Source organism: Megalops cyprinoides, chromosome 25, assembly GCF_013368585.1.
Source record: "Megalops cyprinoides isolate fMegCyp1 chromosome 25, fMegCyp1.pri, whole genome shotgun sequence".
Classification (NCBI taxonomy): domain Eukaryota; kingdom Metazoa; phylum Chordata; class Actinopteri; order Elopiformes; family Megalopidae; genus Megalops; species Megalops cyprinoides.
The window spans coordinates 19,346,330-19,361,865 of NC_050607.1; the positions used below are offsets into that span (position 1 = coordinate 19,346,330).

The 15,536-nt window shown below is 44.9% G+C and overlaps 1 protein-coding gene across 2 annotated transcripts; it reads right to left on the reverse strand.

Moving 5' to 3' along the window:
* Positions 1-441: 441 nt before the first annotated feature.
* On the reverse strand, positions 442-4,321 carry LOC118771940. Of its 2 annotated transcripts, none has more exons than XM_036520125.1 (3): positions 3,976-4,321; positions 2,310-2,788; positions 442-1,631 (listed from the first exon to the last, which is right to left on the reverse strand). In XM_036520125.1, exons 1-3 carry the CDS (start codon positions 3,984-3,986, stop codon positions 1,267-1,269), a joined length of 855 nt encoding a protein of 284 aa, XP_036376018.1. In that variant the 5' UTR covers positions 3,987-4,321; the 3' UTR covers positions 442-1,266. The 2 variants fall into 2 exon arrangements, with proteins under 2 accessions (XP_036376018.1, XP_036376019.1); XM_036520126.1 differs by having other exon boundaries at positions 2,310-2,968.
* Positions 4,322-15,536: the final 11,215 nt, after the last annotated feature.

The window sequence follows — 15,536 nt, forward strand, 5'->3', positions numbered from 1 at the left end:
ATTCTGAATATATCCGGCGGGGCACATCTGTTCCATTATTGCGTTCCTTTCTCAGACCGGCGTTAGAGACGATTGACTCATCATTTTTATGCACGTCTGCATTATGAATGTCCCTTCCTTAAATATGCAGTAAAATATAAACTATAGTTATATTCAGTCGGCTTTTTTTTACTTTAGTTTTGATTTAATGTATTTTCGTGTTCTCATGACAATATATAGAGTGGCATTTACCTAAGAATTTAATTAACAACAAAAATAATTATTTTCTCAAATAAAAATACACTTTTTTCAAGAGTCTGAAATCTTTATTTACCAAGAGTATGTACATTACAGAAACAGTCGCATAGGTAATTAAAGCAATCATCCTACACCACAGTGTTTCAACACCACAGGCATTGCTAACAGCATTCTAAAGATGCATATACAAAAAAGATACCTGGCTGGACATACATATACCAAAAATGTGTTCATTTCATACCCTGTCTGTATGATACACTACTCAGCAAATATATCTAAAACTGAACCAGCATTACATGAGAGTGCTGCTTTTGATCCACTGAAGTGTGATAACACTCAGTGTATTTGTGGTGTTTTCAGTGCCCACAATGTAAATGACTTTCAAACAGGATGATTGCATTGCATTACATTATTGTCATGTAGCAGATGCTCTTATCTTATATCATTTAGCAGAAGAGCAACTTATACAGGCTACAACTTTACAACTCAGGTACACTCGGCTACACTAGCAATACCCGAGCAGGGAATTGAACCTGCAACCTTTTGGCTGAGAACCCTACTGCTTATCACTATGCCGCAATGCCGCCCAATTAAACAGGATCACATGCCAATGTACACTGTGTCTTCTGCTACACCCCTAACATGGGCAGTGGTGTGTAACCGAAAAACTGCTGGTTGGATTCCCCACTGGAGCGCTGCTGTTGTACCTGTGGGCAAGGTGCTTAACCCACAATTGCCTAAGTAAATATCCAGCTGTATAAATGGATGAAACTGGGTAAGTGTGTCTGTTAAGTGACAATAGCATAATGTAAAAAATGGACCTGCTTAACGATACGATGTATGATACAGTCTTTATTTCTCAGTAATCTTTGTATAAGCTACTGAACACCGACAGTCTTAATTAAAGGTGTCAAATGACAGCTCAGAGGCTGACCTGAAAGGCATGCTTTTTCAAGCTACACATGTATTGTATTGGGAAAGAAAACAAAGCAGAAAGCCTTGATTTGAAGGGAAGTTGAATGGCCTTTCTTAGTCCACGCTTGCTTTGGAGGAAGTCATTCCGACAGACTTCAGGAAGTTGTCCAGAGCGGACAGGTACTCCTTAGGGTGGCGGTGGAGGTTAGCGGCGTGCGTCGACTCCGCCCACTTCCTGGTCTGCACCGCCACGCCCCGCCTCCGCCAGCACTCGATAATCTCCTCCATCTTCCCCTGGTCGCACAGCTCGTCGTTCTCGCAGTAGAAGAACAGGGCGGGCGCAGCGACCGGGCTGTTCAGGAACACGTCGACCCCGGCGTTGAAGTAGTCGACGGTGTAGCTCTTGAAGACTCTGAAGTAGAGGAGGCTGGCCTGTGTGACCAGGCCCTCCCACCAAGGGAACACATTTTTTCCTACGCCTGAATGAGCAACGGACAACACAGCCACGTTCTCATCTATTTCTGGCAAAGTGTAATACACAGCACACGGTAAACATCTAACATTTCCCTGCACCACGTGCTCTTTGTCTTAAAGTACCTGACAGAAGACTGTACCGATGGACACAACATTAAACACCTGTGTGCATGTTTCGCAGAATGAGAAGGGACACATTTGGGAAGACTTTTAATCTGAAATGTGTTATTTGTCAGGGACACAGGTGAAGGCGTCAGCCAAATTATATGTTTCTGATTGTTTTTGTCAGTTTTGTACTTCCTTTGGGACATCTGAACATTTCACATTTACATTTATTCATTTAGCAGACGCTTTTATCCAAAGCGACTTACATAGGTTACAGTTCTTTACAATGTTATCCATTTATACAGCTGGATATTTACTGAGGCAATTGTGGGTTAAGTACCTTGCCCAAGGGTACAGCAGCAGTGTCGCAGCGGGCATCGAACCGGCAACCTTTCGGTTACGAGTCCTGCTCCTTAACCACCATGCTACACTGCCGCCACATGACTGAAATACTGTGGGAGAAGAGGCTTTGCATTGCCCTCACTAAAAAGTACAGTAAATCTATTCTCTCTTCAGTTCAGATGTCAGTTTTACAAGCAATGAAATCTTACACGACAAATATTTTTTGGCGCACTCACCCGCTGCCATTCGCTCCAGAGACCCGCACACCAGGCTGTCATAGATCTGACCCCGGATCCTGTCGGTCAGGCCCCGGTACCGCTGGTTGTCCCGGCACACGTGGACGAGCAGCTGGGTGAAGGTGTAGCCCCCGATGGAGAGGGCGTGCACCAGCAGGGGTCGCGAGTCGAACCCGTCTCTCTGCAGCACCTCCAGGACGGTCGCCGCGTACTCCAGCCCCCAGCGGGGCCAGAGGAACTGGCTGACCCCGCTCTCCACCACCAGCGCGTCGAAGCCCGCCGCTAGGTACGGCTCACAGTACTTAGCCACGGCCTGGGGGCGGGACCCCAGCCAGGGGAACAGGAGGAGCAGGGGGTTGGCCCCGCCCTCTGAAGGCTCCGCCCTCTCTGTCGTGTAGAGCGTGATCGTTTGGCTCACCTCGTGTGCGGTGACCCCGCGCATAACGGCCGGCCTGGACGACGCTGCGACCGTAGGGAGACTGGGAAGCAAACACAAACAGCTCAAGCGTGCTGTCTCCACCACAGCCAGAGGAGACAGCCCCAGAATGTCAACGCAAAGTCAATCCAACTTAAACCAGCTATGTGTTTTTAAAGGGTTAAAAAACATTTAAATACCTTTTTTTTTGTTCAGTTCTGAAACCTGTGCTTTCATCTTAACTCTGAGATACAAAGTGAAGTAAACACAACATCAGGGTTTGGTAGTGATTGGATGTAATGAAAAAAAGCTATCTTACTGCAGAGGCAAAGGGGAACTGAGTCAGAGGAAACTCACCACAGAACTCAGTGAGCATCTGAAGAGCTGGGTGAAAGGTCAACAGGCAGATAAGGACATTATACTTAAGGGCATTATTTAAAGGGTATCAGAAACATAATAATAATAATATGACGTTTTGAAGATGTCCTTACCACTCAGAGAGAAAGAGGCTTCTATACGCTTGTGAAAAGGTCACAGCAAAGTTAACGTCTGACGTCGTGGCTGTACGTCGTGTCTGGGAATTAGACTTTTACGTACTCATAACGTGTCAGGTCATGTCAGGTCATGTCGTGATGACGAAAAAACAAGGTAATCACAATATAAGCTTAGTGTAACTTGGTTATGTTAGATGGGGGAGAACCACAACCTACATACGTGACCTCATTGACGCTAATCTTTTTTTTATTATTATTATTCATGCAACGATTTTAACGATATCAACAGATAGATACGTTCGCAGCTCAAGAGCCACGTTGTAGTTAGTTTACATGCCTATGATTTACTCATTGGAATTTCACGTTACATTAATTTCATTACATTCACGTAATGTTACGTCATGCAGACGCTCTTATCCAGAGCGAATTCCAGCACAAGAGAACAGAAGTGTATCTGTCCATTTCAAATGAGCACTTGTTTGTCGGTAGTTCATATACTTTTGTATAGCTGAAAGCAGTTGTAGTGAAACTCAAACAAATACTTATCATATCGTGTCGTAATCATATTAAGTGGGCTATGATATACCGTCAATTCTGTTCTCTTGTGATCATCTAGGCAAGTTATCTCGCTAGTGGCAGTCATATTTTGTAACCCCCTCCATTCAATCTGAAGTTTTAGAAGTGAAAACGTCTTTCTACCAAATATTACTGAGTATACCCACACAAACGAAGGTGCTGAAACGAAAATATATCTTACCTGCTCAGCATGTTCGACCTCGGAAACTACGTTGCCCTCTACTGAAGTGAGCTGACTATTTAATTCGCAAAACTATTTAACTCCAAAGAAACTATTTAAACTGTAGTATTCAGATTCAACTGCGCATGGCACCTAACGCTGACGTTAAGCGAGTCCAGTCCAGCGACTGTGTGAAAACTGACGCTTTATCGCATTGTAAATCGCCTTATTCCTAAGCACGATTTCATAACTAACTGGTTCTTTACTTATAACTGTCTTTATTTATGCGGGCAACGTAAAGTTAGCCGTCCCTTGATGTTATTTGTAAGCCAAGACCTTGCCATGTAACCGGGTTGGCACAATAGATAATGTCCATTCCGATCCAGGACTTGCTGACCTTTCTCCAAGCAAGGCGACACAGGCATAGAGAAGCACGTGGTGGCATTTCTGACAAGACGCCAGCCGTCCATGGAATGCAGGCTTGCATAACCTTTTGACTTTATGCGTATCTGGCAGAGCACGCTGTATAAGACATTACATTAATTTTGCAGACGATCTTACCCAGAACGACTTCCAGCACAATAGAACATACAGTGCCTTCAGAAAGTAATCACCCAGCAGTGATATTTCTCTTTTTGCTGTGTTGCAACATCAAATTTAAGTGTATTAGATTAAATAATTAGAATTATTTTTTTCTGCTCCTTTTGACGTGACTCTCTACAGAAATAAAGTATTTAGATGTCTTCAGAATTATTTTTTAAAAATCTGAAAACTGCTTAATTGATAAGTATTCACCCCCAGAGTCAATACTTAGTACATTGTCCTTTTACAGCTTTGAGCTGTCATGGATATGTCATTGTGAGCTTTGCACATTTTGATTTTGGAATTTTCTTCCATTCCTCAATGCAAATTTTCTCCAACTCTGCCAAATTCGATGGAGAACGTTGGTGGACAGCAATTTTCAGGTCATGTCCCAGATTTTCAATTGGATTTGAGGCTGGGCTTTGAGTCGGCCATTCCAGAACACATTCAAACCGTTCCTTTGTAGTGTCTTCCCTGTGCTTAGGGTCATTGTCCTGTTGGAACATAAATCTTCACCCTAAACTCAGATATCTGGCTGACTGGAAAAGGTCCTCCTCAGAGAATCTGCTTGTATTTGGCTCCATCCATGTTACCATTGATGGCAACAAGCTTTCGAGTCCCTCCTGCTGAAAAGCAACCCCAGAGCATGATGCTACCACCATACCACCATACGATGCTACCACCACCACACTTAATGGTAGGGGTGGTGTTACCTGGGCACCAAAAATAACGCTTTGCCTTTAGACCAAAGTGCTCATCTTTAGTCTCATCAGACCACAAAATCTTCTTCCAAAAGCTCTCAGGTTTTGTCACATGGCTTCTAGCAAATTCCAGGTGTGCCTTTATGCCGGTCTTTCTCAGAGGTGGTTTTCTTCTGGCCACTCTCCTATAGAGGCTGGATCTGTGAAGAGCTGATGATATTGTAGTTGTCTGTACAGGTTCTCCCATTTCAGCCGGTGAGCTCTGCTTCAGTGTTGTACTGTAGCTGGTCTCTTGGACACCTCTCTGACAATTGCCCTTCTTGCCCGGGCACTCAATTTGGAAGGATGGCCTGATCATGGTAGCGCCTGGGTTCTGCCATATTTTTTCAATTTATTGTTGTTATAATGGATTTCACAGTGCTCCTAGGAAGGTTCAAAGCTATGCTGATCTTTTTATAACCTTCTTTAGCTTTTTTTCCTCCGAACAACTTCATCACAAAGTTTCAGGGGCAGTTCCAGACAATAGGACTGATCTGACCTCCCAAAATCAGTAATATTTATTGTGCAAGCGTACAATTGGACATGGATTTGAAATGAATACACCTTGTTTTTTAGTGTGAGCTCTCAAGAAAATGGAAAACTTCTCCTAATTTAGTTTGTTTTATATGTGTGTGAATACTTATCAAATAAGCAGTTTTCAAATTTTTATTTCTTAAATAATTCTAAATAATTCTGAATTCTAAATACTTTATTTCACTTTATTTCTGTAGAGAGTCACTTCACAAGGAGCAGAAAAAAACCCTGTTCTAATAAACTTAAATTTGATGTTGCAACACAGCAAAAAGAGAGACAATCATCTGGGGGGGGGGGGGGGGGGGGGGTCATTCCTGAAGCCACTGTAAGTGTATCCATTCATTTACATTTACATTTATTCATTAGGCTTATTCAAGTTGAATGAGCAACAGTGACAGACCAGGCTAACAACACTGCCAGAATACTGAGTATGAGCATAACACCATTCAAGCCTTACCAATACTTTATTCCTGCAATCTGACTAGCCAACGGAAGCCAAGTCATTAATCAAGACATTTGAGATAATCCTCCTCCATTTGATACCATAATGTAGTGGTGTTTTATCAAACACCAACAGCGTTTTTTTTCATGATGAACATCACATTCAATAAGCGATTCTGTCACCAAGTCTCACACTTCTCAAATGCTGTTTTCAATTGATGAAAACTTTGCAGCGTGAATGAAAATCTTTATCTGCTGAAGTACTGTTTAGTGCCACTAGATGGCACTGATTGTGTAGCATTTGGTCCACGCCGGTGTTGAGGCGACATGTTGCTGGGTGTGTTATGGGTTTTCTCTGACTGACTGACAGAGTGGCGCCCACTGTAACGGCATTTTACCATCAGCCGGCAAAGTTGTCACAACAGTAGAGTAGAACCTCACTTCTTTTCATCATCACAATGTATATTACCAGTCAGAAGTGTGGACACACTTGATTAAGATAATGGGAAACATGCATTCAAAAACATTTAAACATAAAGACTTATGCTTAAATGCTTGAAATTAGTTTCTTAGACAAACATAAATAGTGAAGTTGATGCCTGTGTATGAATTGCTTTCCAAAATAATTAATTATTAATTACTTATAATACTTTTTTGGTCACTGCATAATCCTATGTGTGTTATTTCATAGTTTTGATGTCTTTGCTATTATTCTAAAATGTGGAAAATGGTAAAAAAAAAGCACAAAGTGTATCCAAAGTTTTGACTGGTACTGTATATCATCATCCTTATCATCATCACTATTATGATCATTATGGTGAGTAGTAGTCTGTTAGTATTTATGTTTGTAACTCTTTGTACTTTGTTAGCATTATCAAGCCAACAGTCTTTGCTTGCTGATCAAAATCTTTTTCTTTTGTGCAGTTAGATACGCTATCTTTTGGGTGCTATGTGCAAATTTAATGATGTCATAGTCTTATTTTAACAGCATCATCACTGGGGGCAGTTTTCCTTAACTCCCCCAGGGAATCACACTCTCTCAGACTTGACCTCTGACCTGATGGCATCTTGAAGACAGAGAGGGACTCGGCAGAACGGCTGAAGTATGGAAGTTCATTCCACCATCGGGGGACAACGGAGAAGAAAGTCCTGGATAGTGATTTTGCATTGCGATGCTCCGGGACCACCAGACCGCGTTTGGTAGCAGAGCGTAGCAGTCAGGAGGGTTGCGGTACTGAGTTCAGGTGGATAGGTGTAGTTTTGTTGGCTGTCCTGTGCACAAGCATCAAGGCCTTGAACATGATGCGGGCAGCTACAGTTCTCTCAGAACTATTCTCTCCACCCAAGCATTAGGACACACATACTAATGCTGTGAACATGGTCAGAAAACTATAATGAAGCATCTCAAGGCTGGTGGAACTAATAGTACTGGCCTGTGTAACTTTTTCACAATGCCTTGATTGCAATCTTCCCCCACAGTAATCAATACAGTTGTTCCTAAAGCCAATGTAGCTGTTGTAATTAACTTTATACTGCACCAAAATCTCAATATTTTTCACACTTGTTATGACACCTGATAGACCTTCTATGTAGTGCCAGTGGCTGGTTCAGTATTGACCCGAAAACACAATCTCAGCATTGTTTCAGCTTTTTTGATGGCTTCAAAGTCTCAGTGACAGCTGGAAAACAATGGTTAGAGATCATGGGCTGCTCGATTCTACCACTCCCATTTTAGCTCGAGCTCCGTTATATCCATTGTGTACAGTGCATTGTGGGAAATGACAATACTAGTAGTGGAAAACGATTTCCATTGTCTCCTTGCCCATAGCCACCTTTTAGAATGTGGAGAGAACATTGTCATGTAAGTAGTACTCTCAAACTCACTGTCTTCTGGAACAGAGAACCTAGGCTGCTTTTAAAGTATTGGGTTCCACTCTGTAAGAGGAATTACAGCTATTTTACAGCTTATATATATTAATTATAGTTCAGGAACAAACACATTGTTCAGGAACAAAGACAACAAATCTAAACTGATTTGTTCGTTACTGGAAAAAATCACATCCTGACCAATCCACTTCTTTTACAATAATACATTTTTGTTTATGTAATATCGTAGTTTTTCAGTTCTTTGGATTTTGATTACACTCACCCCTGATAACCAGAGCTATAAGTCTGAAATACTTTTCTAGGATCGCCAGAGGGTTGTCGAACTGACAGTTATTGTACTATTTGTTCCTCAGAAACATGCCAGAGCGGGATCAGGCTGGTGATTGGTTGAAATCCACTGCTTCACATTGGTGCAGTCATAAATACAAGACTCCAGAGCAGGCCAATAAAACGTCTGCTCTCCCAGCGCTACTTCCTACCAGCATGTTAATTGCTTTTGCCTCGGCTGTGTCAGTTTCAGTTAGTTTCAAGCCTTGATGCAACATTTTGCAGCCTAATATTTACATGTATAACAACAGACAGTGATAAAAAAAATGAAATGAGAACAGTAATTGTGTTTTCCCAGATGAGTAATAACTTTGTCTGCTGAACCTTTGCATGCATTTCAACTCTGTTTCAACAAGACATTTCAATGCATAAAATGTACTGTTTGGTGGTGGTAAAGGTTAGGTCAGGGTGTCAGTTTAGAGTGTTGGCTCACATTCTTCACCTTTTCACAGTATCAATACCCAATACCCCCTCCTCCCCACCCACTCTCTCTCTCTCTCTCTCTCTCTCTCACACACACACACACACACACACACACAGGCCTGTGTCGGTGTGGTCATTGTTAACAGCGCGGCTGTTTTCTCTGGTAACTGGGCGCGGGTTTGAACAGGCTGAAGCCTCGCAGCCCTGGCTCAGCGGGATCATTTTCAGGGGCAGCCAGGCAGATAAATGCCTGAACGGAAAAGAAAAGGCAACACCCCCCCCCCCCACCCACCCAGCCGGTGACATCATATGTTTAACCGCCCAGCCAGGGCCATTGTCTCATCATAGCCCCCATTGTCCAGGCCCGTTTTGTGCCTTCCTATTCACTGATTAGATTTAGTGGGAGACAGGGTTGTGGGGGAGTTTGGAGGGGGGGCGTTGGGATCCGCCCAGGGCAGTGGTGGCGGGTCCTCCCGTCTGTCCGGCCCTGGGGGAGACCACCACTTGATCTCCATTTTTCCTCAAAAGAGCGGGCCCAGCCTCTGTGTCAGCTTCTGGGGCCCTTACACCACCGCATGACTCTGACGGGCCCTCAGAGATGGAAACACATTCTGGACTGCTAATGGGTTCCACAAGCATGCGTTTCTCCATTGTGATGGAGGGGTGTCAGTGTAGCATAGTGTGGAGCTGTACTCCAGTTGCTGGTTCGATTCCCCACTGGGGCACTGCTGTTGTACCCTTGGGGAATTTGCTTAACCCAGAATTTCCTCAATAAATATCCAGCTGTATAATTGGGTAACGTAACCAATGTAAGTCGCTCTGGATACGAGCATCTGCTAAATGCCAAATGATACAGAGCAACTTGCATTACCCCTCTTCTCCCAGGCCTGCAAACCCAGACCCATTATGGATCCCCCTCTTTCGCCCGCTGTCTGAGCGGCGGTCGAGCAGGCCATGTTTGTTATTTCCAAGAAGCGCCACAGCAAAGGCAAATGCCTTACTTGACCGGCGCTCGATAGACAGCGACCGAAATGTAAAGCAGTCTACCACCCCAAGGTCACCCTCTCTCATATCCACCAGGAGCTGACAGCCACCTCTGAGCCGAGGGAAGCTTCGAACAAATCAACGCCACCCCTTGCCCGAGGCAAGCGCTGTGGGGACACACAGAAGCGAGGGACATCTTCAGACACGTGCACAAGGCTTGGAGGAAAACACCGAAAGGCAACGCTGCACCCTCAGCCTAACTCTGCCGTTGAAACCTTCCCTTTTTAAAAAGCACATATCCTGGTTTTGATGTCAATCCCGTCACAGGCGTATTTTGCCAGGCTGTGTCTACACCCCCTCCAAAGACACATCCACATGCATGAGGCTGGAAGCATGCACACGGGGAGCGGAGCAAGAGCGTGCTAAACCCGTTAGCCATGGATTTCCACTGCTCTGTGCAAGTTCACGCATGTGAACATACGAGAGAAGCCGCATTAATATTTATGCTGCATTTGCAGATACGCGCGATGCATAGCCATCAGAAACCCCCTCACAATTTTCACTGATTCTGCAGCAAGTATTGAGTTACTCTCACAGCGGGGGGGGCACCATGGATGACTTAAAAAGGCTGGGAAAAGCCACTGCTTGGGGACTTTGATATTCAATCACTTGGTTTGTTTTGCCAGGAGGAAAAAAAAGTGGATGAATTATGTAAACATATTGGTTCTGGAAATTTATGATGTGCAAAAAAAAGAACATCTTCGTCGTGAATTAAGATGCGAAAACACACCTTTGATTTGAAAACAAACATTCATCACGTCACTGTGTGTTTATTTTTTCAGAACCATATACAAAAGAGCATGTTAATTAATACAGAGGTCTCTCCTTCATCTGCTCAGATGTCTGACTGATACAGATTAGGCTGAACACAGCTGATGGGATGTGTGGTTCTCTCTCTCTCTCTCTCCCCTCCTCCTCCTTCTTTCTTTCTGTCTTTTTCTTTCTGCCTCTACCGCTCTCTCTCTCTGCCTCTCCCTGCATCCTCCTCCCTCTCCCAGTGTCCTGCCTATCGGCCGGGTGTAAATTCATTATAGCGAGCCCAATGGCTCAGCCTTCTGTGTTACTCCGTGAAGCCCACGCTGGGAGGGCCTGTTACTGTATTAAAACCCAGAAACCACCCAGGGGTTATAACGTCAAAACCAAACACTGTTCAGGCCTTTAATGTGGTTCACACTCAGGGTGACTGCACACCGCACATGTTTGGATATCACTCAGAATGGCCGCTTGAGTGTTTCTTATCTACAGCTAAAGGAGACTGATTCTTCCATTATTCCAGCCCTTCTCCCATTCATTGCCCACGACTCCTCTGCTTCAGTGACGGCAGCACGTGCATGGAACTCCAAAGCGGGGCGTTCTGTGTAATTGATGGCTGCTGGCGTGAGAGACCAGGGGAGCGGCCGAGTGCGAAAACGTGATAAACCCCTCCGAGGCGTCCGCTTCGTCTGAAAAAACAAAAAAATCACTTCACAGCCCCCCCCCCCCCCCTCCACAGCATTGATTTGCACGGACTTAATAAGTGTCGAAGGAAGCACGTGGAGTTGCGAGAGGGAACTCTCTTAAATGCAGAATAGGCTACAGTGTGCAAGTAATCTGCAGCCACTAAGGAGCTACGCTCTCTGCCTTTGCTAAAAGAATGCAACACAACAGAATTCCGCGATGAAATGAAACCAGCAGCTATACGAATATCCAGAATATTCTAAAGCAAATCTGCAAAGCTAAAAATCGCTAAAGGAACACTCTGCTCTATCCTCGCCTTTGCTTACATGGTGCATAATAGGATGTAACAGTTCATTGTTACCTCCAAACAAAGCCGCATTGTTTCCCCCACAGGCCGGCCACTGTTGTGCCTCTTCCGGATTCCGGGCCCGGATGAAACCGGCGCTTCTGTCGGGTCGGTGTGTTTCCGAACCCGCGCCGGCGGTCCCCTTGCCGGTCTGAGCCGGCTCGCGTGCACCGCAATGCAGGGGCGTCGCCGGGAGAGCCAGTTCACGGCTCATCACGCACGTCCGGGCCCCTATCCATCATACGGGGAAACAAGCGCTATCACCAGACGTCCCTCTAACTCATCGCCCCTGTTCGGCCACTGGGCGCCATGCATCATATTGCACGCATAGAGATTTCTAGCTCTGGCTGCTGTGCTCCAGGGCCGGTGCTCTGTTTGCTCTTTGGAGACAAAAGACAGCACAGCCTGTTCCCTAGAAGGAACAATGGTCGGAGGAGATGATGCATTTCAATGGATAGATCTTCATCACATCCTTAACAACATGGCCTCCAGTTAGTAAATGCCAAAGACCGCTAAATGCTAAGACTGATGACTAAGAGTTATCAATATTATTGATCCTTTTGGTAGATAAGCAACTAAAGGATAACTTATAGTTACTGATAGGATACGTATCTTAAGTATTGGTGAGACAAACTTTCTGGCCTTGTAAGGTTTCTTATCACCAGCCTCGAACAGGAAAGGTACAACAAAGCTGGATAACTCTGGTTTTTAAATCATGTGATGGGACAGAGAACTAGGACAGCCTGTGCTCCCTTCAGTGCAAAGGGGTTCTTTTCATTGAGGAGAGCTCTAGGAATGAAAACCTGACCTTTATCAAAACCCTGACATTAAAACCCAAAAAGCTTTGCTGGACTACATTGGTGTGAACCACAGCATTAGCTTCCAAAGTACCATTTTACACCAGTTTCTACAGCTTTATTTCACCTACCAGACTGTAGAGGTGCAGCTGATGATTTGGCCTTCCCACTGGAGCATCACAAAGACACAAACCCCCATGAGACCACATCTGCACAGGTGTCTTACACACAGGACTACAGCATGAACCAGCAGACACAATGCTCTCCTCTGCATGTGTGAGGTGGAGCCAGGCAATAGAACATGATCAGGCCCCAAAACCAGACCACCACAGTTTCGCAGAACGTATGGAGGATCTTTAGCCCTCATTCCAGCCCCTTGTGAACCTTCATCTGGTTACACAGCTTACGCAACCAGATTTCGTCACGTGGCGGTGCTATAGCCGTGACCGCTGTAATCGCGGGGCATTTATGGTGCGCTTACTGCTTGGTTTATGTAAAGCATGACCAAAACCCGGCTCCGCCTGACGTGGGGAGATCACGGAGATCACGTGGGGAAGCCCCTCGGCACACGTGCATGGCGGGGCTGCTGGGAAATATGAAATATTCATCAAGAGATGCAGGCCTCATTAAGGGTGGTCGATAATCGCTGAGTCATTCACTACAATCAACAACATCCACTCACTGGGGGCCAAGCTGTGCCTTACAACACTTGGAGATAATTGATACTATACATTGTAGAATTGATGTGAAAAATGAAAGGGATTTTGTGTAATATTTTGGGTGGCAGTGTAGCATAGTGGTAAGGAGCAGGACTCATAACCGAAAGGTTGCTGGTTCAATTCCCTGCTGGGGCACTGCTGCTGAACCCTTAAGCTAGGCACTTAACCCAGAATTGCCTCAGTATATATCCAGCTGTATAAATGGGTAACTTAAAAAAAATTATCCTGTGTAAGTCCTATGTGTATTATGCATATTATTTTCTCCTTTGGAGTGAATAACGTACAACTGAAGAATAGTGTGATTAACCGACACACATCACGATAGCACATAAAGTACTGAAAAAGCCTTGCTTCAGATGAAGTCCTTAGAAATTCTTGTCTCTGTTCTTTTTTTGTGCTGAATCCGGGCCCAGACCTCTGACAGTGGCGCTGATCCAAAGCAGACACAGGAGGATTAATGGGAGGTGAGTTATAGAGCGGACGAGGCCCAGCCTTGAGCAGGCTTAATACAAGGCTCACGGCAGAACCGCCTGTCACAGACAGGATAGGCCTGCGAATTGGGCAGGTGGGGAGGGGGGGGGGCTCTGCATGACCTGCTGGTTAAACTGCAGACGTTCATTCGCACCAGACCCGGCAGATTCGATCATATCCTCCATCACGCTCAGAGAGCAGGCCGCATCCCAGGTAATCAGGAGCACTTCTGCCGCGGTTAATATCACATTCACCAGGCTCGCGCCGCGCGGCACTTCAATCAAGAGAGTGGAAAAGGCCAATCTTCACAATAAGCCCCTGTGAGCACATGAGAGAGCCCTGGGTTTGCAGCCCCAGTGCCCATCATACGCCACACACAGCTGTCAAATACCAATTGCTGCTGATTAAAGCAAATTAAAGGCACTTTGCTGAGCAAATGATGTAATGTATTTTTCTTGGCATGAGATGGTTTGTGGATTATCGGGCCTGTTCATGACGCATTAATTTTCTGAAGAAGACCTCATACAAATCTTTTGTTAAAAGGCTAAAAAATTAACGGGAACTGACAAAATCCGCTGAACTTGAAAGAGGTCGTATTGAAAGAGTTCATATTGCAGCCTCTGAATGTTGATTTCGGAGAAAGAGAGAACAGCTATCAGAAGGGATTTATTCTCAGCTGGGTTTCCTCCTGGAGAAATAGAAACAGGTGTTTCACTGAAGACGATGTCAAGGTTATACGAACACAGCCACACTGTATTGTGTCTTTTCCTGACAGTTATGGAAGCAGAATGATTACATTACATGCATTTAGCAGATGCTCTTATCCAGAGTGACTTCCAGCGCAATAGAACAGAAGTGTTGAATGAGCAACAGTGTCAGACCAGGCTAACAACACTCCCAGACCAGTGAGTGAAAGCATAACAGCACTCAAGCCCTGCCCTAAGTTAACTTGTGCAACCTGACTGGACAAGGGAAGCCAAGTACACTACCATACATCATTCACTAGAACACAGAATCCAAAACACATTGGAATACTACAAAAACAAACATCAAGTACTAAAGGTAGGAGGTGTTAACCCAGAGGTTGGAGGTGAGGTTAGAAGTGTCCTGAGACATTTCTCTTCCCGTTAGTGAGACAGCAGTCCAGCAGTCCAGTCAGACGAGCGCTCTCCTGCCCAGGAAATTGCATTTCCCTCACAGAGGCTTTTGTGATTGTGTCTAAATTTAGGGGAATTCTTTGGATCGAGCTCTCAATCATCTCTGGCATGTGAGTGGGAGTCGCAGCAGAATCGCTCACTGACTCTGCGCCCAAAGACAAGCGCGTCATTGATGGGGAAGCTGACGCCCTCCATATCGCCAGGAACGCTGCGTTTCTGGGACCGAACCGGCATTTCGCTCCTGGTCGAGGATCGTTTATCTTTGGCTTTCTGGTCCTGTGTTGTGTCATTAGATTCGCCATACGTGCAAGATTAAACAGATTCTCTGGCTGCGCCATATGTGCATACGTTTAATAAGGGCTCCCTGTTTGCTTTGATATGATTTATCTCTTTAAACATAAGCGTGACCTACTGCTCAAAGAGAGCTCGAACTCTCGAAACGAATTAAATTCAATGTGATCAATTTTACTTGCTGGATGTGTAGTGATAGCAAGACGGCTCTGTTAAATTGGCAAAGTTGGATCAAAAGTGTCATTTTTATTTGATTTGCTCATTTTATTGATTGGCATGCTGCCATCTCTCATGCAAGCCCCTCTGTGTCTGTCTCACTGTGAAGGCCAATGCAGGTCACCAGTGTAAGCTGCCCTAACCCCCCTTTACTGCTGCTGTAGTGTGAA

Excerpts from the sequence above, each read along its gene's own strand:
- LOC118771940 (XM_036520125.1), bottom strand. Across the intron at positions 1,632-2,309 it reads TCTGGAGCGAATGGCAGCGG|GCGTAGGAAAAAATGTGTTC; the intron begins GTGAGTGCGCCA and ends TTGCTCATTCAG.